General features: G+C 54.6%; 1 protein-coding gene across 4 annotated transcripts in view; it reads right to left on the bottom strand.

The window, feature by feature from the left end:
- Nucleotides 1-974: 974 nt before the first annotated feature.
- Nucleotides 975-27462, bottom strand: part of EGFR (epidermal growth factor receptor) — a 143350-nt gene continuing 116862 nt past the window's right edge. The window contains exons 20-29 of one of the 4 annotated variants that reach the window (XM_053927344.2): nt 22225-22410; nt 15893-16048; nt 14947-15022; nt 11623-11769; nt 9845-9942; nt 9140-9307; nt 8727-8774; nt 7711-7816; nt 6628-7009; nt 975-1525 (exon numbers count right to left, since the gene is read on the bottom strand). In XM_053927344.2, coding sequence (XP_053783319.1) covers nt 6648-7009; nt 7711-7816; nt 8727-8774; nt 9140-9307; nt 9845-9942; nt 11623-11769; nt 14947-15022; nt 15893-16048; nt 22225-22410 — 1347 coding nt within the window. In that variant the 3' untranslated portion in view covers nt 975-1525; nt 6628-6647. Of the gene's footprint in view, nt 1526-4311; nt 7010-7710; nt 7817-8726; nt 8775-9139; nt 9308-9844; nt 9943-11622; nt 11770-14946; nt 15023-15892; nt 16049-22224; nt 22411-27462 lie in introns of those variants that run through there. The other 3 variants (XM_053927343.1, XM_053927342.1, XM_053927345.1) reach the window with 3 other exon arrangements.

Below are 27462 nucleotides of genomic sequence, written 5' to 3'. Positions count from 1 at the left end.
CCGGCCCCCACCCTGTGTGAAGACGCCAGGAGGGCATCGTGGGGACAGCCGGGTGAGAGAGCAGTGGGTGGAGGACTGGGCTTCTCTTTCTCTGGGGTTAGAGTCTACTGAGATGTCAGAGAAGTCGGGAGCCCAGTGGACAGCCCCACACACTCCCAGGTGCTAGTCCCCCTGGACAACCAGGTCAGTGAGCCCCTCCCACCCCCAGGGCCATCCAGGGGCTCCATGGTGATTCTGGCCCCCTGGAAGCTGTTCTTGCCTCCTCAGGAAGTTTGCTTTTTCTCAGTTGGTGAGATGAGCTTGAATCCCCGAAGTCTTGCCCTTACAGCTAGTACCAGGGATCAAACTCTTCCCACCATTTATCTGGCCAAGCACTAACTACCATGTGGAACTGGGGTTTTTGCACTGCTTCTGCCTGGACCTCAGCAGAGCAGATCGAAGGGTCAGAAGGGAAGGGGCTATGTAAGAGTGCCCAGGCCTTGAGAGTCACCGTGGACAGGGCAAGCCTTCCAGAGGCAAGGGAGGTGGAGGGCGACGGCCAGCGGCCGAGTCTGGGGCCCCTGTGCACAAGGACGCAGTTCAGGAATCCCTCAGCAGGATCATGGGCATCTCAGCAGGACTCTGGCTGGTGTGGTGTGCTCAGGAAACACGACCTTTGGGGCAATGTGGAGCAGGAGGAACTGTGGAGGAAGTCTGGGAAGGAGAGGCTGGAGGGGTGTGTGTGTGAAATGACTGTGGAGTCCAGACCTCGAGTCGAATGGGCCGGGGGTAGTGCAGCCCCCGGAGCGACCCGAGAGCGGAAAGGAGTCTGTGTCCTCTTCCCGCTCCCACACGGGGGCCTCCAGACCTTCAGCCGTGACCAGGCCGCTGGGTGGGTGCGGCGATAGTGAGGGAGGGTGGGGTGAGGGAGGGTAGATAAGGGAGCTTCCTACTTTCTGCCCAGTTTTGCACTTTTTGAACCTGAAACTGCTCTAAAAATAAAGTTTATTAATGAATTTAAAAAAGTCAGGAAAGAACATCTACAGTAGGTCAGATACGATCAATATCGAATACCAACATTGTTAGCCAAGAATACAGTATAACTCTTGGAAGGTACGTATGAGTAAAGAACAATGAATAATATACATCTAATTGTTTAATACTCAACATACAATCAGCATGTGCTGATCCCACGTGTAAACCTTATAAAAGAGAACCTTGCTTTTCATTTGTACGAACATTGCTTCATCACAGCAAGCGTTTACGATGTTAAAACGTACCATATCTAGAGGCTGTGTAGCTATTGCTTGTTTCAAAACAAAAGGAAGTCACTACTGCCTGTTCAGCTACTGAGTTACACTGTCACCTCTAACCCATGGGGTCTCTTCATTTCCGAGAGATGGTATTATACAGCAAGATTATTTTGTAGCCCAGTTAGGTCAAAAGGTTTCCTTTTTAAAAAAGAAGAAAAGTAAGCGCATGTAGAAGTGCGTCTGCCAGGTGCCAGGGTGCAGATTCCCAGTGCTTCAGCCAGTAGCCTTGCGTCCTGTGCCGTAGATACATGGAAGAGAAAATAACACAAACGGCTTGTTTTCATCCCAGATACAATCTATGAAAGGGTATAAAAATGCTTCTTACAGCAAGAATCCTTTTTTTTTTTTTTAGAAGCCATCCAACTGCTTAGGGAATCCTGTTGACGTCTGATGTTTGGTAGGTTGATGTGTCCTTTCGCCCTAGAGGTAAAGGGGACCTGGTTGCCAGAGGGAGGTCAACAGCGGGTGGCACAAGCCTCAGGAATGCTCTCTGTCTTTATTTAACACCAGTCCATTGTTTAACAGAGAAAGTGGGAAAAAGGTATCTGTTCTCGATCTCCTTCCTTCTCATCAACCGGTTACACCTTTTCCCCTCCAATGCTTGGGCAGCTCTCCCGGGACCTGCGACCATCCAGGTCCCTGGCACTCAGGAAGGATGCTGAGGTCTTCGTGGCTCAGTGCGCTCTCTGTGCTGAGGTCTCTGTGTGAACAGAATTTGCCTGCAAACCCACACACCTGTGGTGGGTCCCCAGGTGCCACTTCTTAGCCTTGGCTGCACCTCAGAAGGACTCTGGGAGCTCCAAAAAGTGCAAAATCTGGGATTTGCACCCAGAGATTGGTACTGAAGTGTTCTGAGGCACAGCTTGCCTCAGGATTGTGCAAATCTGCCCTCGACTTCACTGCGCAGCAGGCTGAGAACCACCCACCTCGGCGGTCAAGTTAGGATGGTGGGACCATTGGCAGCCTCATCGGCACGGGAGCAACCAAATCCGTGGGGCCCTGCAGATTCTCTAGTCCATGTTGCTCAATGCATATCCATTGTAAACAGACAAATAAAACCATTTGCACCAAATGCATACTGATTGTAAAAATACCAATAAAATAATTTGCAACAAAATGCTCTGTTACTGCTTTTTTTACACCTCCAGGGTCATATTAGCAGAGGGGTGGAGGGTGGGACACAGTTGGATGTGTCTCTTAGTGGTAACAGACAGGAATTCTCTTCCAATAACAGCCTCAGACAGACTCAACAGAAACTGCTTCACACCCAGGCTAAGCTAAATGTGCTTTTCCACCTCCGCCCTTTTAGAAACAGAAGAATATGATTCTCATTCTCATCAGGGTAACGGCCTAAGCTTATCTCTGCCATGACATTGTGTGAGAGAGAGAGAAGAGACGGCTCCTGCTCCAGTGAAACCCCTCTGAAAACAAAGATTTCAGTTTCAAATTTTGATTCTCTTGCAGCCTCTCTAAAGTAAACTATTTCCCTTTGTAGAAAAAAAGGACTTCTAAAAAGTACCTTACAAAGTTTAGTGCTACAGAAAAGGATAACATTCCTGCCCCAAGTCACAGAAATAGAGGTACACAAAAACGCCCTGTGTGACTAGTGCAAAGGTGCGTGCGATGGAGGCAGGTTTCCGGCCAGTTACAGCCCCAGCAGAGAAATGACCCCTCTGTGGCCGTGTGCTTCTGCAAAGAGAGAACGCCGAGTGGACATTGAGGCCACTTTCTTCAGCTGTCCCTCTGAGCAAGCAGCTCATTCGCTGGCGGAGGGGACTGCGTGTCTAACTCGCTTCATGGAAATGCGCGCAGTCCAAGGGCCGAACAAGGCTCAGGCCTGGGTACCTGGCACTTTCGGGATAAGTGAGCTGCTGGGGACAAGGAACTAGAGGCTGCTGGCATATTAGAGACCACAAATTGCCCCACCCGTGGCCTCTGGGGGTCTTTACTGCACAGGGGCTGTTTTATTTGGTCCTGACTTCTGGGCATGGGGCAGACACCTGACCTGGTGCCGAGGGTGACCTTGGAGATGAGGGTTTCAACTCTGCTTGCTGTTCAACTCCCATGGGGAGCCCCTGAGATTTTGGTTACATCTGTCTGAGGGGGCCCTGGCCCTCTTCCCTTCAAATTCACCAGGAGACTCTAGTGGGCAGTGAGGTGGGGACCTTGAGTCACTGTGACCCACAAGCCTTGTATGACACTTGTGCAGCCCGAGGCCTGAGGCCAGTGAGTCCTGAGTGGCTGCCCATCAGCCGAGGGCCGAGTCCCACCGCAGAGCTTTCCTTCACTCCAGTGGTCCCCAGAATAGCCCGGGGGAGCTTGGGAGAGTCCCTGGGCCTGGGCTGCCCCTGAGACTCCTTGATCGAACGTCTCAGTGAGGACCTTGGGGACTCCCAGGGCAGCGAGTGGAGGACTGGCCCCCCATGGGCTTGTGCAATCCATGGTTCCCTCTCATCTGCGACGCAGGGGGTGGGCATGATGCCCCTAATGAAGAGCTTTCAACAGCTACCTAAGCCGTGAAGATTCATCTCCGTTTTACCTCATGAGGTGACAGAAGTATTTTTCACGGAGCATGGTTATAGGGCCGCCTTAGGGATTATCTGAGAGGGTGTCCACGAGGACGGCGGTCCATCGCACGTGTTGTTAGCATCCAGCTCTCCTGGCCCCCAACTCCATGTCCTGAGGCTGGAGCTGAGGCTGGGCCATGGGTAAGGCTGCAGGGACCGACCAAGGGAGAATCAGCGGACCTGCTCTCGGCATGGGTGCGGGACAGAGGGTGAGCTTTGAAATCTGGCCCGTCAGGGCTATCAGATGCAAACACTGCCTCCCGGGACCCCTTCTCCTGACTGGCCATAGGGACCCCCCCGCAGCCAGAGCTCTGCTCCCTCAGGCTCAGAAGTGTTGACAAGCCCCCTGTACCTTCCTGAACAGATGGGGTGAGAAGCACAACCTTAAGAGAACTTGGCAACTAGATTTCATGCAGGAAAACTGAAATCCAAAGGAGAAGCAACAGCTTGAATAGTTTTTGCTGTTTTATTACGTTATAGTAAACTATTTCAAATTACAAAAATACTAGGATTTTACTGCTACAATACGACTGGGGACAGGCGCCCTCCCTCACCGATCACCTGTGTTTTGGCAAACAAAAGTGACAGTGGAATGTGAATCATTGTTTCCCAGAGCCGAATAAACATCGGACTAAAATATTGACATTCTGTAGTGTACTAAGAATAAGTGATTTAATGATAATGGCATCAAATTGCAGATTCTTAGAAAGGGTGTCTAATCATCTCACTAGTCACTTTAAAATTTCTGGTGGGGACACAACATTCTCAAGGGGGGACACGGGGACCGAGGCCCGGGGAAATCCTAGGCGTAAAGGGGCAGCTGGGGGGACCTGACTCAGCGTTCTCCCGCGAGGGGTGCTGGCTGCAGTTCCCGCTGCCGCCGCCGGGAGCGCACTTTCTCGCTCCTCCTGCCTCAGACCCGGGCCCCCTTTCTGCCCCACTCAGAGTCCTTGAGGAGCTTTGGGTCTCCCCAGGAGCAGCCCACCCGCTTGCCCTCTGCTGTCCCAGGGCTCGGCTGACGCGGCTCATCTAGCACTCATCACATTGCTCTACGTTCTGTAGTTGTCAGTCCGTTTGCTTTGCTCTATGGTCAGTGCCTTGGAATCAGGGATGATGTTTATTTTTGTGTTTGCAGTATCGTTGCTGGGCTGGCTGGTGTAGGTGCTCCAGACCAGGTGAGAACATGATGGAAAGGACTTGAACAGAATGTGCATCTGCACTGAGACAAGATACGAGGTGGTGGAACACACCCAGGGGCCGGAAAGGTCATTGGCAGTGTTTCTTCCCGGGTGAAAGGGCGGGAGGGGGGTTGGGGACGCGTGTAAAACGCCACTACTGCTCAGTCAGGTTGCAGGGACGCACAGATCGGAAAAAACGTTAGCGTCCACCCACCTGGGTCCTCCCCCAATGATAGAGATACCTTTTTTAAGAAGAAAAAATATTTTTTTTCTTCTAATACAACTGTAGATGTTACAAAGGCAGTATCTTCCATTTCAAACTCAAATGTCATATTTATCACTTGAAGTCCACCCTCTACATAATGTCCTCTTCACTGCCACCTGTAAAATGTGCCCACTGTGGCCGTAAGTAGTGCCCGATCCTTTTACTGACACAGGACAATGGGTGGGAGAGGGGGGAACTTTAAGAACGGCTTACCAAGGAAGAATAAAGTACCCTTCGAGCAAAAAAACCCCAAACAAACAAAAACCTTTTGAAGTGAAATAAAAAGAAAATGATCGTCTATGAGTAGCCTAAACTAATTTTTTGGGGAGGGAAAGGTTAAGTGAGTTTTAAGCACAGCTTCATTTTTTCAGCCTAGGGGTTATGTGCTTAGCCCCTGACCCCTAAGGGCCGTAATGGGTTTCCTGAGACTCAAATCTGGGGGGATGGGCCCTTGTCTGAGCTTCTGCTTCTTCGTTAAAGGCTACCGTGCTGAGGGCAGCTGCCTGGGCTATCCTTTATCCTTTGCCGTACCGTCGCGTCTTGTGGGTCGGGAAACCAGATTGGGTTTCAAAAACAGTGGAATGCAAAAATAAACAAGGAAATCTTAATGCTTATAGTTAGAAAACACTGGCCAACCAGTAGAGAGTAAGTACCATGGAGACATTTGTATAAAAGTAAGTCTGACAAGGAATTCTAACCCCTCTGGTCCCTCCTGGCCCAGAAAGGGGTCCAAGTGGCTTGTCCTCTGCACCTGCTGTGACCAGATGCCGTGACCATCAGGCCTGCTGGGCTCACGGAGGCCTTCTTGTCTGAACTGCCTGGCAGTGGAAGAGTCTGGAAGCAGAGCCAACGCGCCGATCGAGTGTCAGCTGGAAGACTGGCCCTTGCTTCTTGGTCCCAGTTGGGCCCCATCAAGTCAGGGCAGTAAGTGTGACATACAGACAAGCTTGCTCCACACTGGAAACGCCTGCTCAGAACCAACAATGACAACGAAACCCCCAAAGGTCCCCAAGCAATAAAACTCCGTATATATGTAGTGTTTTTTTTTCTCTAATATTCCTCATTGTAAAGTGAACTTCGGTCCAATGGGCAACATTCTTTCCTGGATGCCTTCCACGAGAGCCTCCCAGTTTGAAGACAAAGGGATGTCCCTGCAGCTCCCCAAAGTGCATCGGGGTAGGGGGCACTTCCTGGTTGAAAGATGAGTTGATCAGAGCAGATACGGCTAAACTGGTCTGGAGGTCAAGGACTTGTGGGGACACGGCACTGGGAATGGGCGGGGTGGCACCGCTGGGCCCAGGGGCTGAGGAGTCTGGGATTCTTACCGCTGTTGCTCCCTCCACGGTCATGCTCCGATAAATTCACTGCTTGGGGCACCTACCCTCAGGTAGTCTGCATTTTCAGCTGTCGGCCCCTTAAAGATGCCATTGGACTTGGCTTCCCTGGGGAAGAAGTCCTGCTGGTAGTCGGGGTTGTCCAGGCTAATCTGGTGGCTGCCTTTCTGCACCCAGAGGGTGGGGCCATCGGGGACGCCGTTGACGGTGGGAGGAGGGGTGGTGTTGAGATACTCGGGGTTGCCCACGGCGTTGCTGTGGGGGTTCTGGTAGTGAGGGTCTCGGCCTGGAGCCAGGTTTAGGGGTTGATTGTGGTAGACGGGGTTCTGGACGGAGCCCGCCGGCCTTTTGGGAACCAACTGGTTTATGTATTCTGAAACGGAAAAGAAATCGGAGAGCATCAGCAAAGTGTTGTCCAGGCAGACGTCCACGGCCTGTTCTGAAGCCCGCGAATGTTCTTCAATGTCACGACTGGTGACAGGGGGCAGGGGAGCCTGGGGAGATGACCACGCTGCTATCGCTGAGAAGCAAGTCGTGTCCTTGCCTGTATGTCTCAAAGCAGTGGGCACACTTGTCTTTCGCCCGAGCCAAGTTCTAAGAGAATGGCCTGCCTTGGGGGGTGGGTGGGTGCAGGCAGGTGGGGGGTGTGTCTGGGAGAAAGCTTAGATTGGAAAAATCCATGGTTCACAGGCAAGAATGGATCCAGGAGAGAAACAGAGATCAGCTCTATCTCACACACACTCACACCGGGGCATGCACAGCCATACACAGTGTTCACACACCAACACACTCACACACCCTCTCACACACGTACATCTGAGTGGGTTGCTTCAAAGTCTAGAGAATTGGCACGTTCATTCTAAAACCAAAGCTCCAGCCAAGCCCCTGGATACACCCGTGCTCCCGGCCCACACCCGCGCGCCGGGCTCGCTCATGCGCTGCCTCTCCCTCCCTGCTCGGTGTCTGCAGATGTGCCACCGTCTCCGCCTCGCGGTCAGCCTGGAGGAAGCCATTGGCCAGGACACTGGGGCTGGAGGCCGCCGAGCGTGACCGGCTCCACGGCAAGCCACTGACCTGGCGCTGGGAGGAAAGTGCCGTTGATGACGTCCTCGGTCAAGGCACCGGTGGGGTCGGAGCTGTACCGCTGCAAGAAGCTGTCTTCCTTCAGGGGGCAGCTCTGCTGGGGGGCGGGAGGCAAGGTCATGTTAGTCAGGACCCCTCAGAGGGTGCGTGTGTGGTCACCTGAGGCCCTGTCACCGAGCAGACTCTGACCCAGGAGGTCAGGGGCAGGCCTGAGGCTGCACACTTCTAACACTGACAGCTGGGTGCGGGGTGAGGCCCCCATCAGCGCTGCCCAGCAGCCTGCCTACAAGGGCCTCTAGTCTATGCTCTTCAATATAGCAGCCACAGCCACATGTGTGAGGAACTGGCTTTAAGTTGCATTTACTTGTAATTAATGGATATGTAGGGGTAAGCAGCCGCATGTGGCTCGTAGCTTCCACACTGGTCAGGGGGCGGGTCTAGATCGAGGCTCCATGCCTTCGAGCATCGGCGTCATCTGAAGAGCTGTTTCGCGGTCTGGGGCAGGGGCCCCGCAACGTGCATTTGTCACCGACCGCCAGGTGAGGCCGGGGCTGCTGGTCCCTGAGCCACATTCTGAATTGCTCTGCAGTGAACTGCTGAGCGCAGGGTGGCGGTCAAGGAGCCGTGCAGGGAAGAACCAACACAGTGAGGAAGCTCAGGGTTCTCTGGGTGAGTCTGGGCATTTTCTTTTCTCTTTTTTTATCCTCCCCTGAGGACATTTTTTTTTCCCCCATTGCTTTTACAAAGAGAGGATGAGAGAGAGAGAAACATTGATGCAAGAGAGAAACACTGATCCACTGCCTCCCATACGCTCCAGACCGTGGATTGAACCCACAGCCTAGGTAAGTGCCCTGACTGAGAATTGAACCCACAACCCCTCGGCTACAGGATGACACTCCAACCAACTGCGCCACACTGGCCAGGGCGGTCTGGGCACTGTTCTGTGTGTGATAGAGCCGTGCCTCAGGGCTGCTACTGAGTTCCGGCCTCCTGGTTTCCATACGTACCCCGTTTCTGTCAGCGCACGCCACAGTGGAGCTGTTGCTGGTGGCGCTCTGGAAAGGAAGTGAAGGTGTTTACGGGTGCCCGCACGTCTCACCCACTTCGCTGAATGCGCGGGGAGCATCTCAGGAAGTGGAAACATGTAAAGGTGCTTTCGTCTGGACCCATTAGCTTTAGAAAAACCAGGCTTAGTTCTGATCCAATCCTCTCCCTTAGAGAGCCTCAGAAGCTTCTGATCCAGCCGTCATCACACAGCGAAAAAGCTCATGTGCTGAATGGGTTCGTTCCGAGTCTGGCTTTGCCATTTGGTGAAAATCACCTCTCAGTCTCTGGGTGAGTCCCACGAGACAGGGATCATTTTCTCGGAAACGTGTCATTCAAACCAGGAGCCACAGTGGGAGAGAGTGAAGCTTCTTACCAGGGAGCTCAGAAGGGGCGTCCGGGAGGTGGAGGGGCTGTGGAAGAAGGCCTGCTGGGGGATGAGGTACTCGTCGGCGTCGACAACGTCCTCCATGTCCTCTTCGTCCATCAGGGCGCGGTAGAAGTTGGAGTCGGTAGGGCTGGGCAGGTGCATTCTCTCATCCCCCTGGGGCAGAGGGTTGAGACCCTCAGTAAGGCCCGGAGGGCTGTTATTGGCTTCCTGGCTGCAGGGGGGTGGGGTGGGGGCAGGGGGTCTCTGCTGGCAGGCGCCTGGGTGTTTGCCATGTTAGTTACTGTGCAGTCACCCCGCTCTCTCATGCATAGCTGCTTCCTCCCTCCCCTGACCTGGAATTAAACATTAAAAATTCCTCGATGTCTCAGAATCCCCGAATGAAACACGAACAGCTTAGGAGGGAAGAGAAAGGCCCGAGGCAGCGACACGTACTGAGTGTCGCTTAGGCTATTGTTGCTATGATGCTGGGATTTGTACTAAGACACAGGGTGGGCGAAAGCAGGTGTGCAGCTGCGAGTCCACGAAACAGTCCCCGAGGGGCTGAGCCGTGGGTTTTGCGTGGATATTTCCCTGCATCTTAAACGGCGCCCACGAGCTTGGTTTGGTTAACCTCACACGATGGGGCAGCGTGACACCCGGCGCTCACGACGGGGACTTCTCCCGATGCGCGTGCCCACGGAGATCGGGTACCTGGATGACAAGGTAGCGCTGGGGGTCCCGGGCCATCTTGGAGAATTCATGGATCAGCTCCCGGAACTTCGGGCGGCTGTCTGCGTCTATCATCCAGCCTGCAGAGGGAGTGAGGGAAACACAGGGTGATGAGAAGCCTGAGGGTACGGGGACAGTGGCATCGCCAGAAGCGGGCGTTTACGGTGAGGCCCTCTTAGACGAGTGCGTGCCTAGGGAGCCTGCGCCTGGAGAAGGACCCTGCAGCCTGGGCCGAGGAGCACCAACCTGTCTAAAGCCCCTCCCCCCAGGGCAGGTGTGGATCTGCGGGGTGCTCTCACAAAGCACCTTTCTCTGTGCCTGCTCTTCCAAGAGCCAGCACTCCGGTGCCATCCCCTCCAGTGACCCGGTGGCCTTGTGACACGCCTCGCTTCTGGTGACCTGCTCTGAGGGTCAGGGCTCCGGCATCAAGCCGTCCTGCGACAGCCAGCCTCAGCTACGGTCACTCAGCAACCTTGCCAGTTTGAAACCGGATTCCGTTCAGGGAAATGTAGGGACTTTCTTTAAGAACCTCGGGATTTGGGATTTCCCCTCCCTGGTGCGGCCGTTGGAGCCCGTGCCCAGGAGTCACTGTGACAGGGTGGGGAGGGGCGGGTGTTCAGGGCTCTCCCAAGTAGGACCCTCTAGTCAGCCGTACTGGGGCGTTCGGTCACACTGCCACCCAGGCCTGGGCTAACAAGCTAGAGGAGCAGCTGTGACCTGGAAATCCTTGTGGCTCTCGGGGGTTCATCTTTATTTCCTCTCAGCGGGATGTCAGGCTATTTTAGGCTGGACTGGAGGTGACCTCAGACAAGTCACACCCCCCTCAGAATCCCAGCTTCCTCAGCCCCAGGGGCAAGGAAGTTAACATGGGAGAACTGCAACCCCAAGTTCGCAGAGGCATTAACGTTTACACTGCCTTTGCTCCCTGGGCCGACCCCTGGTCCCTTCCTGTGTAAACACGCTGCACACATGTCCCGTGGCCTCCAGGGCCCCCTGGACGGCGGCTTCTGCGGCAGTCCCAGCGTCAACCAAGCCGCACGCTCCGATCTAGATTAAGATGTTTACTTGCTACACTGGAGTAAGGCCTCCCGTAAACCTGCCATTTCAAAGATTCAGATCACAGCAGCAGTGTTGATTCTATTAGCCTCACGTGGCTACTCGTTATTCGGCATTTGAAACCATTCAGTCCCTCTGGCTTTTTCCTGGAGCAACTCACACTCGCGTACCTTGGTGTCAGGGCTTATGGAGGACTGTGACTTTGTTTACCTGCTTCCAACCACGGGCAGATGCCAGGTCACAGCGCTCAGTGAGTCAGGCTAGGGCTTCCTGAGAAATGTTCGAGGGGGAGAGTGACAGATGTCTCTGGACTTGAGTGCCCGCCCTAAAGAATGGGACAGCAGCCCTGGCTGGTGTGGCTCAGTGGTTGCGCACCAGCCTGCGAACCAAAGGGTCGCAGGTTCGATTCCTAGTCAGGGCACATGCCTGGGTTGCAGGCCAGGACCCCAGCGGGGGTGCACGAGAGGCAACCACACATGGATGTTTCTCTCCGTCTCTTTCTGCCTCCCTACCTCTCTCTGAGAGCAAATAAATAAAATCTTAAAGGAAAAAAAAAAGAATGTGACAGCATTTTGTGGGGTTAAAATCTAAGGTCTCCACTGTTTGTCTAAAAGCAGCAGTGCCTTTCCAGGCCGAGGTCCTGGAAATGGCACGTCTGGCCGAGGTCCAGATACGCGGGGGCGACGGCCACAGCGGCCACTCACACTTGACCATGATCATGTAGACGTCAATGGTGCAGATGGGCGGCTGCGGGAGGCGCTCTCCTTTCTCCAGGACGGTGGAGATCTCACTCGCCGGGATCCCATCGTAAGGCTTGGACCCAAAGGTCATCAGCTCCCAAACGGTGACCCCTGAGAGGATGAAGTTGTGGCTTCGTGAGTCAGTAACCACAACTCCTTGTCCTTAGTCATCACGGTGGATGCCGCTCCTAAGGTTTCAAACACCCAGGTTCCTGTGGTCTTGGGTGGCTGGCGTGAGTATGGGGAGCCTCAGTTTACCTCTCTGTAAGGTGGGACGATGAGTGTGAATCTCCTAACAGGGTTGTGAGGGTCCAATAAGGTAACACAACAGAAATGTTCAGTCAACACCCGGCAAACAGCCAGTGGCCGATAAATGGTAAACCCTGGTATCAAGGACGAAGACAACACAGCCATGTGAATGACTAAATGTCATTTACGGAGTGGGGGAGACACCCCCAGACAGCTGCCCTGAGCGACTGGGGAGAGGAAAGATGGGTCTGACAAATAAGGGTATAAACTGGGTGTTTGAACAAAAGAAAAATTAGAAGCAAAAATTCCCCTATGTCCCTTTGGTAAACACAAAAACCCTATACTTTTTTTTGTTTCAAAATCAAACATCATGATTAAAAAAAAATCAAAGCAGCGTTAATTCGAGAGGGGGTGTTGTTTTTAGACCGTGCCCCAGTCTTGTGGTCCCTCCACCTCTGAGCCTCTGTGCCTGGAATCCTGTTTTCTAGAAACAAACCAACAGCCTAGGGAGCCTGACCCCACCTGCACGTGAAGCGCCCTGCGGTGCCACTGGAGACGGCCGCGGCGGGACTGAGCCGGAGCCCCCAGAGGCCGCACGGGGGATCAGACACAGGCTAGGCCTGAGCCCCAGTGGGCCCAATGAACCTTTTTCTTTGGAGCTGGTTTCCAGATACAGATTGCCACAAATCTGCTTGGATTTCCAGGGGCCATTCGCAAACAAGGAACCAGAATTAACACACAGATTGCAGGGTTGGGACACGGAGAAAGGCAATGGGCCAGAGGCTAGGAAAGAGATTCTTTGGTCCTTTGCTGCTACAGAGTCCATATGGACTTGGTGCAAGAAAGGTCCTTCCCAGACAGAGGAGATCCACGAATTCTCGTCTGCCTGGCTGGAGCGCTGTGTTTCCATGTGCACGAGGAACCCCTCGGACAGGCACGCTTTCCAGGACTGGGAACAAATGGGGAAGGGGCGAGCTGTGGCTGCGAGTGGGGCTGGGGGGGTGGGGGTATGAAGGCTCTGTCTTCCACCTCCTCCGTGGGACACACAGCTCTGAGATTTATTAAAATACTTTGCCTTGACGGGACACTAGAGGGTGAAGTAACAGGATATGCGCTTCGCCCTAAAAATCCAGGCTCACGATCTAACAATCCCGGCGTACAGCAGATTTCGATCGCTGGCCACACGATTCCCACCACAGGGAAAACACACAGCCACTGCCGTGATGCTGAATTTCTGACCCTGTGAAAACACGCAACCACTGCCGTGATGCTGACTTTCTGACCCTGGCTGTCATCGTTCAAAGGCAGCGAGTCGCTGACCTGGAGTGTTTGGTTACTGGACAAATGTGGACCTAGTGTGAGCTGTGGGGGGGCAGGGGCAGGGGCGGGGGTGGGGCGGGGAACAGAACATGAACAGGGACGCAGCCCGTGGGGCTGGAAAGGTGGGAAGTGCCAGAGCATCATCTACCAGCTTATCAATCCTGGCTAGGAGCTCAGATTTTATTGGGAACATACTGGGAAACCAAAGAAGGATGCCACGTGGAGAAGGAAAAGCCTGATACGGTTAGAAATACATTCTGCCTGCTTGGGACTAGATGAGAGCGGGCAAAGCAGGAAGCGGGGAGACCCCCGGGGCTCCTGTAGTCCGACTGAGGGGGGCAGGTGGCTCGGGCTAGTGGGGTGTCGATGAAGAGGACTCTCCCTGGGCAGGGTCTAGGACTGGGGGAAAGGCCCTTCTTTCCACCTGTCTTGCGGGGGTTGACTTATCTCAGAAGTGACTGAAAATAACAAGGCATCAGAAGAGCTTAATTTCCTTATCTCGTTCACTAATCCCAAGCGGCTCAGCTCACCAGTGGCTGTGAAAATTCACTTATTCTTTCACACAGACCTCTGCCTTGGTAACGCTGGCCTTCTCATTGAAGAGACAGACAAAGATCAATGACATTAAAAAAAATGCATTTGGAGAAATTAGGAAGTTTACAATGCTGTGAAAAAGCATTCTTAATGGATGCTGCCCAGAATGATTTTGTTTTTGTGATGATGACTAGATTCCTCTTGGAAATTCCTTTCAATATTGTTCTCCTCAAATACACATTTCTGTGGAGGTGGGGTGACTCCTGCCATTCACGCCATTGTTCTGTAGCCGGGAGACAGACTGACAAGTCACAACTAAACACCACACATGGGGTGTTGGCAGCCTTTCAGCAGACAGCTGGGTGACTTGGGAGGCTGCAGTGTGGTCACAAGTGAAGTGCCCAGCACAGCGTCGGTGAAAACGCTTTAGTGACACTTCCTTCACAGGTGAGGCTCAGGAAACCCCCCGTACAGGAAAAGGGGGCAAGAAGGCGGAGGGGCACTGGAGAAGGGGAAAGTGCTGGAGGACAGAGCTCAGGCTTGTGCAGCGATGGTGGGATTCGCAGGGGGTGGGGTACGGGGCAGGTGGGTTGCAGGGGGTAGGATTTGGAGGGGGTGGTGTTCAGAGAGGGTGGCATTTTCAGGGGGTGGGATTTACAGGGGGAATTAATGAAGTCTGGAAGCCATAAGGACCTATTTCTGCTGTCTTCCAAAACATCCTCCCGGGGGCCTTTCATCAAGCCCTTCTCTCCGAGACACGGAGCTCAGCACCCTTCCCTCCATGAAGTGCCAGCCCCGAGTCTGTCAGCACCGAACCTCACGCCTCCACTGCAGACCCTTCGTCTTGGAGCCTCCTTTGCTACCTCCCTCCTGTTCACATCAGATTCCCGGCAAGAGATGGAGTTTGGTTTGATTTCGCAGATGCAGGCATTTCCCAAGTTGTCCCTCTCCCACTGTGCCCTCCTGACAAACTCCCTGACATGCTGTGTTGTTCAGCGTGGTAGTTAGACTCAATTTCCTGTGTCATGTTTTCTTAGCATAACAGACCCACAGCAGCCGTTCTGTTGCTGTTAGTCATTGTCTCGGAAGAAAACGCTGGGAAGGCAGGGTAAAACATAACTCAGCAAACAACACGGGCCAGCGTGGCCCCAGAACAAGGTCACCCGCTTCAGGACCTGGACTCACCATAGCTCCAGACGTCACTTTGGTGGGTATAAATTCGGTGTAAAATAGACTCCAAAGCCATCCACTTGATGGGCACCTTGGCATTATGAGAGACAACGTGAAAAGACAACTATTAGCTTCCCTCTGCTGGAAAACATTAAGTCACGCTGGGGCAAATGATGAGTGACACACTAGGGAAGTCAGGCCACCCCGCCCAGTCCCCGGGCCAAGTGCGCTCCCAGCGGGAGGGGCAGCCGAGTGCAGGGCTGTCGTGCTAGGGCCCTGAGCTGGCAGCCGAGGGCCTCTGGTCTGGGCCTGTCCTGCAGAGCTGGAGGCGAGTGTTGGCAGCTGGGGACCCTGGTCCTGCCCTCTGGTCCGATCCGCCCTGTGTTTGTGGTTGCTTGCTGGGGCCATGCAGGCCAGAGTGACACTGAAGAGGGGTAGAGCTGATTCAGAGCATTCTGGAAGGCCTAACAGGAGAGCTGTGTGCCTTCCTGCTCAGGGAGAGACCCCCGGAGAGCGCTGAAACCTGTGCAAGAGGACAGAGCATGCTCCTGCACACCGGTACCCCACGCGAGTAGCTCTCCGCATTTCTGACATGTTCTCAGCAGCAGTGGCCACCCAACCAGCCGGGTGTTTCCCAGCAGTCTGTCTGAAGCGGGCGTTCTCCCGCAGGGGGCGGCTGAAACCCCACCGCGGCTAACCCGGACATGGAGCTGAGCTTACCACTACTGCTTTTTATTCTCCGGATGTGTCAGAAACATCCTTCCTCGCTCACCCAGCAAATCAGATCCCAAGCCGCCTGCCTGGCTTGCACGGACAGCAGACCCCAGCTAGACCCAGGTGTCGGTGGCAGTTACCCAGAACATCTGAGGATGTCCCCCAAGTCAGTCGGTCAGTCAGTCGGTTGGTCAGTCAGTCAGTCCACGGGTGGGGAAGTGCTGCTGGGTCCAAGCCGGGCCCTTACTTTGCCCCCCTCTGCGTGGTACTCTTTCTCCTCCGCGCCCAACAGTTTGGCCAGCCCAAAGTCGGTGATCTTGACGTGTTGCGGCGTCTTCACCAGGACATTCCTGGCCGCCAGGTCCCGGTGCACCAGGCGCCGGTCCTCCAGGTAGTTCATGCCCTGAAACACGGGGCCATACAGTGAGCGTCACGAGCCGCCGACTCACTGACCCTCCCCAGCCCATCGCCCGAGTTTCAACCCCAGAGGGACCAAACAGGAGAGGACAGTCACAGGGCGGGAGTGCCCCACTGGACTGCCACCTGGCTGGCCCCCTGGCCCTGCGCTGAGCCGAGCTGAGCCCTGCGGTGGGCAGCCAGAGTCTTCCCAGTGTCCCAGTGTCCCACAGGCTCGCTCCCAGCTCGGCTGCCCCTCCCAGTCTCACTGCCAATGCAGAAGGTCTGTCCAGTTTTATTCTCTCTCATTTTAAGTGGAAGCCACATGGCTATTGAATTGGCTTCTATGAGGTGCCACGCCCTTCGCCCTCCCCAGTAGCCAGAATCCCTGCTGTAAGAGAAAGTGAGAAACACAGCTGAGAAGCCCCTAGCGCAGTGCCTGACACACAGCGAATCCCCGGGGCTGTCACCCAGAAATCTGGCCTTTGTCCACACCCGCCCTCCAGCTGGCAGGTGGGGCCCTCCTGGCCTCTGCTCCTACTTGCTCGACGCCTGCCTCCCTTCATCCTACTGAGCTCCAGGCTGTCCACATGGCTGGCAGCCCTCCCCTCTGTGCAGGGCCAGGTGGCAAGAGGGAAAAGCCGTGGGGGAGGGGTCCAGCCCTGCAGCCATCTCCGACTCACTCACTCACCCAGGCAGCCCTTCCCCTGCAGCCAGGACAGAGGACGTTTCCCCGGTCCTTTAGGGCTGATACTCAAGAACTCTCCAGCACAGAGTAGGCGCCACAGGAATGCTGCCCGAAGTGCATGAAAAGGATGCACGTGGGTTTAAACAGCTCCATGTCACTCGCTCACTTGTCTGCGGCTGTGGCGGGGGCTTGTCTGCTCCACTGTGGTGCAACAGTAGGGACAAAATCCCCCCTCCACCCCAATTTTCTGGCAAACTCTTTGCCTTCTTTCACATACCTATGAGGTGAAAGTTACTAGTTAGCTTGTCACAGCAGAGTGAAATTTAAAAAATGTTTTTTCTGGAGCAAAATGAGCCCTTTTAGCCCACTCGGATCAGTCACTGAGGGCTCTTTTTGAGGCCTTCCACGCTTTTCTTTTCTTCAGAAAAAAGTGATGGATTCCCACATCTCCCCTCTCCCTGGTATTATCCAGAAAGGTCCTGAATAAGATGTAAGATGCTGGTGGACTTGAATGCTTCCCTTCCTAAGAGTCCTCGGGTGTCGGGAAAGACAACAAGCGGGGCTCACGCCCGCTCCCGAGGCAGCCAGCAGCAGGTCTTCTCTGGACCAGCACATCCACAGTTATTCAGGGATGGCGTGTGGGGAGGGAGCGCGCAGGGGCAGAAGCTGAGAAAATGCTTCTGAACAGAGGGCTGACTTGCTGCTCCCTGTCCCCTCCCTGGGGAGCCCTCTTCCCCAGGCTCCTTCCATGGGCTCAGTCTCCCTTTTGAGCCCTGGGGCCCAATGGTGATGTGTGCTGGTCACCCCCTCGACCCCTGTCTCTTATGAAAGGGGAATTTCTCCGTTTTTAAATATGATGGACTCACCCATTCCAAAAGGCGTAGTTATGCTTGGCGCCTTGCCTGGTTGGGCGTAAAGTCTATTCCCTCAGTGTTCTCTCCTCTCTCTCCTTTCTCCTCCTCCTCTTCCTCCCTCCCCTGCTTTCTCTGTCCCCCTTGCTTACTCTCTCGCCTTCCACCCTGCTGCTCCTTCACTGCCGCAGCCCACGTTTCCTGCAGACAGCTCCGTGGGAGCTCCTGTGGTGGGGCACGTGCGTGTAGTAACAACCCCACTGAGTCCCTGCATGCAGAAACCCATCACCCTCTCCCTTTATATGAAGTTCCCGTGTTTTCGCGAGTGTGTTAAGCCCACAAGGAGGACTTCAGAAGGCATTTCTGGCCGCACTTCATTACCCTCACTCACGACCATTCTGCCTCTGTGAAGGCCCAGCAGAGGATCTGGTACACTGGACACGTTTTTATAAAAGTTTGCCGAAGAAGGAACGAACAAATACACGACAATAGCAGCTGACAGTCTGGAACACTCTGGATGTGCCAGGTGTTTCAAGCCTGTTCTAGAAGGTTCTGGAAGTCCCAGAAGCCACAAGGCTGCCCTGAGAGCTGACCCAGAAAGTGCAGAGACTGGGATGCTTCACAGACCGAGTCCTCTGAGTCCCCAAGACCACCGTCGGGCCGTGTCCTAATTTCCTGCTGGGGCCTCCAAGGGCAACTCGCCTGCTAGCCCAAAGGCTGCTTGGGATGTGGAAAAAAACCCAACCAAACTGAAACAAGGACTAACTACCCAGCCCATTGGCCCCGTGCCGCTGAGCACGTTCATGTGCAAACCTAATAAATGGAGCTGAGCTCCACCCCACCCCACTCCTCACCCACAGGTCCTTAAAGGACCAGAGCAAGTTGACTGAATTGTGATGTTTTCTCCGAAAGCAGGCTTGGGAAAGGGGAGGGAAGGGCAGTTTCCAGATTCTGGAGCCACAGTAAACCGGCCAGAGGGCTTTGAATCAGAGATAATTCTGGGACACGGAGATTAGACTCCTTTGAACTCCGAGCAGGCTGTATTCCTCGGTCTCTGTCCCACACTCCAGAGGCACTTTGAAAGGCCACCTCGGTGCCCAGCAGGGTTACACTTTAACCAGTCACCAAAGATAACAGCCAAGTGTGACTTGCTCGTGAACTCCCAGGAGCTCAGTGGAGACGCCACAGGAAGCAGTATCGGCAGCGCCTCTGCGGGGCCCTGTGGGAAACTGATTTCCTGATTTCCAGATCCCGACTCCAGTTTAACTCAATGTCTTTCTTTTCGTTAACTACTGCGGCACGGCTAGGATGAATTTTGAAATACTGAGGTTAAAGGGACTCTGAAGCGCCAACCTAGAACCTCAACACACAGAAGCAGCCCCAGGACACACTTCCCAGGACAGGGAGGAGTTTTCTGGCAGGGGGTCTGTGCCGGTACGACAGACTCCGTTCCCCGGGGGGCCGCCACATCCTGCAGCGCTGGGAGGGGTCCAGAGTGAGACAGACCACCATGTGTTAACGTCCGGCACACACCAACAGAGTGGGTGGGCAAGCGGCAGAGAGCGTGACACAGACAGAGTCCCCACAGCTGAGCCCGGTCCTCAGAGGAGGCAGGACGGTGTCCGAGTGTCCTCCTGCGGACAGAGATCATGTGGCACTGACATCCCACTGCGGGGATGGAAGGACAGCTGGGTTCACCCGCCTGTGGGCTCTCCCTGGAGCCGAGATGTCAAGTGAGGATGAGGGATATGGAGCAGGGCTGCCTGGTGTCAAGTCCTGGGTGTGCTGCTGGCCAGAGCCTTAGATGCCCTGTGCCTCAGTTTCCCCACAGTAAAGTGGACTTGGAGAATGAATCCTTTGATCTCTATCTTTGGGGAAGTTGATCCTCATTCAGATTTATCTTGCAGACTGAACTAAGTAGAGTTTGGTGCTGATAAGGCTGTGGTCAGAGAATGACGGCCAGACAAAAGTTGCCTTCTGAGACCGTCCCCCCTGCCTAGGCATCTCTCTTCACACCTCACCAGGGCCCACTCTCAAGGGTCTTAACCTTCTAGCGCTTGTCTGGAAACCCGACTCTGAGATCTTCATCCGGGTCAGGTCCAGAAGGTGTGGGGAATGCTAGCTGAGCCACGGCCTAGGCGGCTGTATTTACCGTAGAACTTTGCAATAAGGCAACTGCGGTGTCTACAGGGACACATGTGATGCTGTAGAACTGTTTTCCAAACTTCGGTGACAAGAGGCTCTTGTTGTATGACACGGCCATGCCACCTAAGGTATTTTGGGATCACTAGCTGGCTCGAAGAGCCAGAAAGAGTGGATATGCTTTCTGAAGTCCCTAAGTCACTCCCAGTAAGTGACACCCATGACCTTGTGAGCTAGGAGTTTAGCAACTTACAGCCTTTGCGATGGGCAGGCAGGTAGGTGACACCTCTCCAAGCTCCTGAGAGCAAGGTGTTAAGGTGGCAGACATATAGTAGAAGCCATTTCTACTATAAGCAGCAAGGGGTGTGGCTTCCTCCTGCCCCCCCCAATCCTGTCTCCACTTCCTCCCTCTGCCAGTTCTATTTTTTCCCCCCTTTTGTCCACCTGAGACGATTTTTATTCGTCCTCTTGGCAGTTTAGCCAGGACAATCAACCAGCTTCCCCTCAATATTTAGACAACTTCCCAAGACAGCCCCTGCCCCGGTGAAGCAACAGAGGATGTTTACGAGTCAGTAAACCCGGTTTCGAGCAGGCCAGGAGTTAGTGCCTGGCCAGCCCCTGAGTGTTTCTGGGTAGTTAGTTTCACTTAAACCTTTTACAAAGAAAATTGTTTAATACTTAGATAAATAGTCCTGATCCAAGAGCCAGTTTCTCTCTCCGAAGCTGAGAAAACTTTGACCTTCCTTCTCCCACCCAGGACAGAAGCTCCTCACTACAGCTACTGGAACGTGGCATCTCTTGGGAATGAGAAAGCAAACGGGTCCCCAGACCAAGGGCGCACAGCCACCTGTGAGAGGATCTCAACGCAAAGCCACGCCCCACAGAGCACGAGAGGCAGAACGAGGGGCTTAAATAGGAGGCGGATGTTGTGAGTGACATCCTGTAGACACAGAACCAGCTTGGAAAACATTCAGGGCCAGGACACACAGCTCGGGAACTGTGGCGACTCCCACGTGCCCCGCCCCTGGTGCAGGTGGGGGTGGGGTGGGGGGGAAGCTGAGCCCGTCCCTGTCGCAGGCACTGTTGTTTTTAGGAGACACTGCTCTAAGTGGGTGTAGAACGAGCCTGAAACTATGTTTGCGGTCAGAATTCAGTCACCACACCCGTCCGCTCTGGCTGCCTTCTGGGGAAAGACACAGAGGAAGGGGACATCAGCGAGCACCAGATGTGTGGCCGGTGCTGCACAGAGGCTGACAGGTGTCATCGCCACACCTGGGCAGACAGGTGGCAGAATCCCACTCGAGCCAAGAGACTCGGTGCAAAGCCATGGAGCCACCTGTCCGAGGTCGCCTGGTGGCTATGTGCCTGAGTCCAGACTGAAATCTGCAGCCCGCCACCTGGAATCATAAGCCCAGTTCTCCTTGGGCACTTGACCTGTCACGTGAAAAGTCACTCTCTGGGAGCTGTGGATGGACATGTGATAACTAGAGCAAAGTGCTAACCAGCTGGTGGGCGCGCAATAGGATCCGGGGTGCAGGGTGCTGCTAGGCATCCGCTCACACAGAGCCCCCCTCCCAGTGGGGGTGGGTGGGCATAAACTGCTGCAAACAAAGAAACACGCCAGACCTTCCCAGGGAGCGTTCCGTGCTACAAGGAAAATAAAGCACAGTCCTGGATATTGCCTGGGAGGGTGGCTGTGGCCTTTGCTTTCTTGCCGTGGAGGGTCAGGACCGGAGCGAGGGAGGAACTTTTGGGGTGGGGAGTCACGACATGGCCAGAGCCTCAGCAGTACTTCTTGATTCACTCAAGCCTACTCGGGACTAGCTCCTGCCTCCCCAGGGCGGCCGTGATTGTGGGCTGAATGGTGTCCCCCAAATTCCACATCTACCTGCAACTTCAGAGTGTGAGCTTATTTGAACATAACGTTTTAAAAATTGAATTAAAGATCTTGAGATGAATTCATCTGGGATTCGGGGATGGCTGGTGTCCTTCAGAAGAAAGGAGAGGTGGTCCGGACACACACAGGGACAGCTCCATGGGAGGTGATGTGGCAGAAGCATCTGTCAGTCCCCCTCTGCCCTACACACTGGGCCTTGCACCCAGCACCTGCCTCACCCATGCAGCCGCCAGGCTCCCAGGCCTCCTTCCAGACCCAGCTGGATGTGCTTGCCTTGTTATCAAGTCCCCACTCGGGAAAAAGATGTCTCCGCTCCTACAAATTACCGAAGAACCCCAGACAAATGAGAGCCCTGACACCCAACCATCCTGAGCACCCAACGAAGAGAAAACTGTTCAAATGTAGCTGGATAACAAGATTTTCAATGTGCAGTGGGACAGACCCTGATTGGATGCAGAAGACAATTCAATTTCATCCAAAAGGAAGCGTGGTTCTTGCTAACGATCACACACCACCGGAGCTAAGGGACTGGGCAGCTCGCAGAGGCTGTAGGCTCTGGCCGCCCGTGCCGTGTGCCCTCCTGGGCAGGTGTCCCCAGGACGTACCTTGGCGATCTGCACACACCAGTTGAGCAGGTACTGGGAGCCGATGTTGTCCTTGTGCTCGCGGACATAGTCCAGCAGGCAGCCGAAGGGCATGAGCTGGGTGATGAGCTGCACCGTGGAGGTCAGGCAGATGCCCAGCAGGCGGCACACATGGGGGTGGTCCACGCTGGCCATCACGTAGGCTTCCTGTGAGGACGAGAGGACAGGGGGCATCAGCAAGGCTCCCCGTGGGGCTGGAGGGAGAGGCCGTCAGACCTCGCTCCAGGTCAAAAAGCAAGAGTGTGATTTTGAATTCAAAAATGTGTCCATGGAGGGGTGGGGGAAGCCAGCCCATGAGACGGGGACGGACATTTCCAACGGGCCTGTCATGTAGCAGGCTGTGAAATGGACAGGCACTTTGCAGAGCTGGTACCTGCCTCGGGGTGCATGCAGATTCCCCTTCCCAGAGAGCCCCAGGCAGCGTTTGCCGCCAGCAAAACACTGGTTGAGAAAGAGACCAGCGGTCCCCGAGTATGGGCAGGGCCGGGGACGTTGTGATGAACCCTTCCACCTCAAGGATCAGAGGCTGCCGTCTAAAATGCTGTCAGGGACCCTGCGGCAGGCATAGACACCGCATAGGTGTGATGGTGGGAGCTCCAGCGGAGGCCACCTGAGCCAGCAGGTGGCGAGGGAGACTTCCAGTCTCAGCAGAGAACTCTGTGCCCCTGCCTGGGTGGTGGGAACTGCTGTGGTCCTTGGCCCCCCCTGCCAAGTGGAGCCGAAGAAGCCCAGGACTCACTGTGAAGGGGCTGTGGGGGGGTGGTTTGCGTGGCCCCTGCCTGAGTGTTAGGGCAGAACCACGCTGCTCTGCAAAAGGCATCCCCCACCCCCAGAAGTCAGCTGGCTGCCAGGCAGGAGTCTGGGACACAGGTCAGCAAACAGAGACTTGACTTTAACCCTCTGCTATTCTTGGGCAGAGGAAGCTGCTTTATTTATGACCCTGCACACAGCGAGGCCCTCTCTTCTGCCTGAGAGAGCACCACGGGATCCTCCTGGATTTCCACCCATCCATTCTGCCTCTTTCCCTTTAAAACACAAAGGGCGGTGGCTTTCTCTGAGGCTGTGAAAGGGACCACGTGGTGTGCAGGAGACAGTCCAGGGGCTCCTCTGTGCCTCTCAGCCGCTCCTGCGGGTGGAGGGCAGTTGGGCACTCTGCACAAGTGAAGACCCCGGGGCTGCTGGGGATGTGAGGTGGGGGACAGGAGACGGCGGTGGGGGGGGTGGGGAGTGGGGCCTCAACCCCCCTTTCCCTGGTCTCGCCGCCCCTGGGCTTAGCCCAGGGGCCTCGAGTTTGGGCCCCTCTGGTCCTCCTGCCCAGTTCCGTCAACCCTCCCTCAGCCATCCCCTCACCCCTACCCCCACCCCAGGGGCTGGTCTTGGTCTGTTCCCTCTGCCTCCTGTCCCCAACTCACTCCTCTTAGGGGCCCTCTCTGACCCCCAATCTGAGTTAAGCTCCCCCAGAATCTCCCACTTTTCCTTGGGGGAGCAGGCTCAGCACAGCCTGGAAACTTTTAAGTTGCAGATGCAAACTATTGGGCCTCCTTGAGCCGCAGAGGGAGGCGGGGCCCAGCGATCTGTGGGAACCCAGGGCTTCCCAGCACTCCCCATGAGATGCACTGACACATCTGTGTGATCCCAAACACCTCCTCCCCCCCGCACACTCTCTGGGGGCCTGCACATCCGCTCCAGGGCCACGCCCAGAGCCCCACCCGGACCACAGGGCCAGACGCTGGTTATTTATTGCCTCGATTTCCCCTGCATGTGCTGACTCAGCAAACGCGGTCAGCACTTTGGCGGGAGCTCCTGGCTCTTTCTTTCTCTTTTCCCTCCAGCGGTGCCTGCCCAACGTCCAGGCACAGAGCTGTCTCAGAAATGTCAGGGTTGAATGGCACTGAAATCTGGCAAAGCCAGAAACCCAAAGCAGAGCGGGCACCACGAGGCTTCCATGAACAACAGCAGAAATGCTGCAGGTTTTAACCTGGTTGCAGGCCTTTCGTTTGGATGCTTTCCTGAGTGGTTAGGCTCTCTCCTTGCAAGTACAGTCTGTACTTCTTTTTACTTAATTTTTTAAAAATTTCATCCTTACCAAAGGAATGTTTATTGATTTTAGAGAGAGAGGGAGAGAGAAACAGAGAGAGAGAGAGAGAGACAGAGAGACATCACTGTGAGAGAGAAACATTGATCAGTTGCCTCCATAGATGCCCAGACCAGGGATCGAACCACAAACTAGGGATGTGCCCTGACTGGGAATCGAACCCGCAACCTTTTGGTGTACAGGACAACACTCCAACCAACCAAGCCACCCAGCCAGGGCAGAGTCTGCGTTTCGTTTCTTTTATCTTGTGAACCTAATATCACCACTGTAAAGAGCAGATGTTTCTTCATACTTACGGACATTCGAATACCCCTTCACCTTTGAGAAGGGCTATTTATAAAAAGTGAGAACTGGCAAGGGCCTGAGAATACCTTTCCTTGGAGGCTGTTATTTGCCTAACGAGGGAACCGAGGCCCAGTGAAGCGAATGGCTGGCCTGAGACCCTGATTCCTAGTGTGAGAGCTGGGCCCACGCACCAGTCTCAGGCTGAGTGCTCTGGCTGAAGCTCTACCAGAAAGCTCTGGATGCTATGGCTCGCACAGCACATATATAAATCTGTTTTGCATTCTCTTTCCATGGCCTGCCCTGAGTTTACACTGGAAAGCCCATGGAAAAATTAATAGGCCCTGGGATTGCCAGAGAAGCACAAATCACGCCCTCCCCCAAGTCTGGGAACCGGGACAACCATAACACCGAAGCAATCCTCCAGCGGCTCCTGCTTTCTCAAGATCTGGTTGAGCTTTGGGAACATATTGTATTCATTGTGGAGGGGAGAAAAGCCTGCCCCCGGAGCAGTTTCAGCAGCCCATCTGTTGTGGGGCCAGTGAGGACTGGATCAGGACCTGGGAATCGGGGAATGGAGAGCGTCTGTGGGTGTCGGGCCACACAGAGCCTGGTGCCCCGCCAGGTCCCCGATCGCAGTAGAATCTGATAGAGCAACAGAACCGGGCCACCACTTCCGCCACACCCCCAGGCACAATGGGGACGTTGCCGGGTCACGTGCCCTGTTCCGTGTGCGCAGAAGTCAAAGTGAGCTTTGTTCTTGGCTATTTATTCTGGAGTCCCAGAGGTTCAGTGACCACGGCAAGCATTCCTGGTATTCCACAACAATCTCCACACTGGCCGCAGTCCGGCCAGGCGCGGGCAAAGCCCACACTCCGAGGCCCTGAGGGCAAGTGTCACACTCACGTGGCACAGGCTTCTCTGGGGCCTGGGGACCGTGAAAGTCTCTTACTTTGTCCCAGTTGCCAAAATGATGTTTGGTTCCTTCCTTCTTGCTTGTCTTCCCCATCTGAGAACTATTTCACATTAAGAGTTGGGAGAAGACTCCCCTAGAGGTTAAACTCCTTGAGCAGAGGCTTGTCTAACAGAAGGATAAAGAGTAGGGACCCAACGTTTTTGAAACTTGACCAGTTAACTGAGGCACAGAGAGCAAGGTCAGCAGAGGCCACAGGGCTGCTGGGTCTCAGGGCCTGATCAAGCTTGGATGAGAGAGAGGTCAGGTGAGGGGAACCACTCACAAGTCTGCACAAAGGTGCCCAGCCCCAGGGTGGGGGGGGGGTGGGGGTGTGGGGCCCTTATCTTCTATCTCTCTGCCCCAGAAAAGCAGATTTCCTCCAGTTTTAGGGGTCCTGGGGGCCCCTTTTCAGTGATAACTGCGTCCTTCCCAAAGCATAGCTCTTGTCTTCAAAATCGCCCTTACTCTGCATTGTAAATATTGTTGAAACTCTCATTTCAACAGCATTTCGTGAAATTTCTTAGAATGCCTTGAGTGGGTAAACCGTGACTTCGGTGAGCAAACTCGGCAGGAGTTTGGAGTTGTAAGGGAAGCGCCTTCACAGATGTGTCCTCCGCTCTGTTGCTCGCGGTCACGCTAACAGGAGCTGGCATTATGTTAATAGGACTTCACATTAATTTGTGAACCGTTACAACGAAAGCCAATTTTGTTTGATAAGGATACCATCAACATGGGAGGCTTTCTCCCACTAAGAGGGGGGCCCGGGCTGATTGGTCCCATGGTAACAGGATGGCTCTGGGGAATCCACTGTCCCCAAACACACCGAGAGAGGTCCATGTGGGCTTGGCTGACTGTGCGTCCTTGTCCTTTGGGTTAGAGACCTGAGTGGGGACACCGCATCTGACCTTCGTCCTCCTTGGCTGTAAGATGAACGGACTACCCTAGGTGTCTGAGTCCTCTTCCTTTGACTCTGTTTCCCTAACCCCTGCCGAGCCCCTTCACCTCCGTGGTCATAGGCTCTGCCTTGGGACAAAGGGAAGAGGGTTCATTGATGCCCAGTAGGCAGCAGCCTGTGACCCACAAAGCCCTGGGGGGTAGTCCGCTGGGGCTACCCGAGCCTCTGCTTGGAGTGGCCACTGCCATCTTCCAGGATGGCCACTTGCAGCTGCTGCTGAGAGTCCAAAGCACCTCACTGGCTAGGCAGGGGCCAGAGAAGGTGGAGAAAGTTTAAGAGGATTGTAAGTGTGGATGAAAAGGGGCCGCATGCTGAACCTGACAAGTGCGGGGGAGGCCTGTGTGGTCGACCGAAAGTAACCACCGAGGAGATGGACTGAACACAAACCTTCCTAGCTTCCAGTGAGTCACGGCGGGCAGTCACACCCTAGGCCTGCAGCTTCCCTGACAGAGGTCGGCCTTCACCTTAGGGAGGCTGCCCCTTGTCTCAAAATCCCCCCTTCTGGATCCTTCAGGGCACGATCTCCCACCAGAACAGGAGAGGTGCCCCTCATTGTTATCATGTTGCCCAAGCACCACTTCTATGTGCTGGAAATGGTAGTGAACTATCCTGCACCCAGAGGATAAGAGAAAGCAGTCTATGTTTCTTCCTTTTACTTCGTCTCCGATCCCTGTGATTTCCTGGCTCTGTTTTCCCCGCCCCCTTAATAAGCTGCCACCAGTGGACTTTGCGTAACTCCCCCTTAGGTCTCCTCCTTTGAGTCTAATGTATAAAATAAGTTGCCAAGTTGCCCTTCTCTGGAGCATTTTCGCAGTCCCTTGAGAATTTTGCTTCCCGGCAACTGTTGTCAGTTTGGCTTAAACAAACTCAAAACAGTTCTCTGCAGCTTTGGACACTTTTTACGTCCACGAA

The sequence above is a fragment of the Desmodus rotundus genome, chromosome 6, assembly GCF_022682495.2.
Source record: "Desmodus rotundus isolate HL8 chromosome 6, HLdesRot8A.1, whole genome shotgun sequence".
In the NCBI taxonomy this organism is placed as follows: Eukaryota; Metazoa; Chordata; class Mammalia; order Chiroptera; family Phyllostomidae; genus Desmodus; species Desmodus rotundus.
This window is presented reverse-complemented; position numbering and strand designations above follow the sequence as displayed.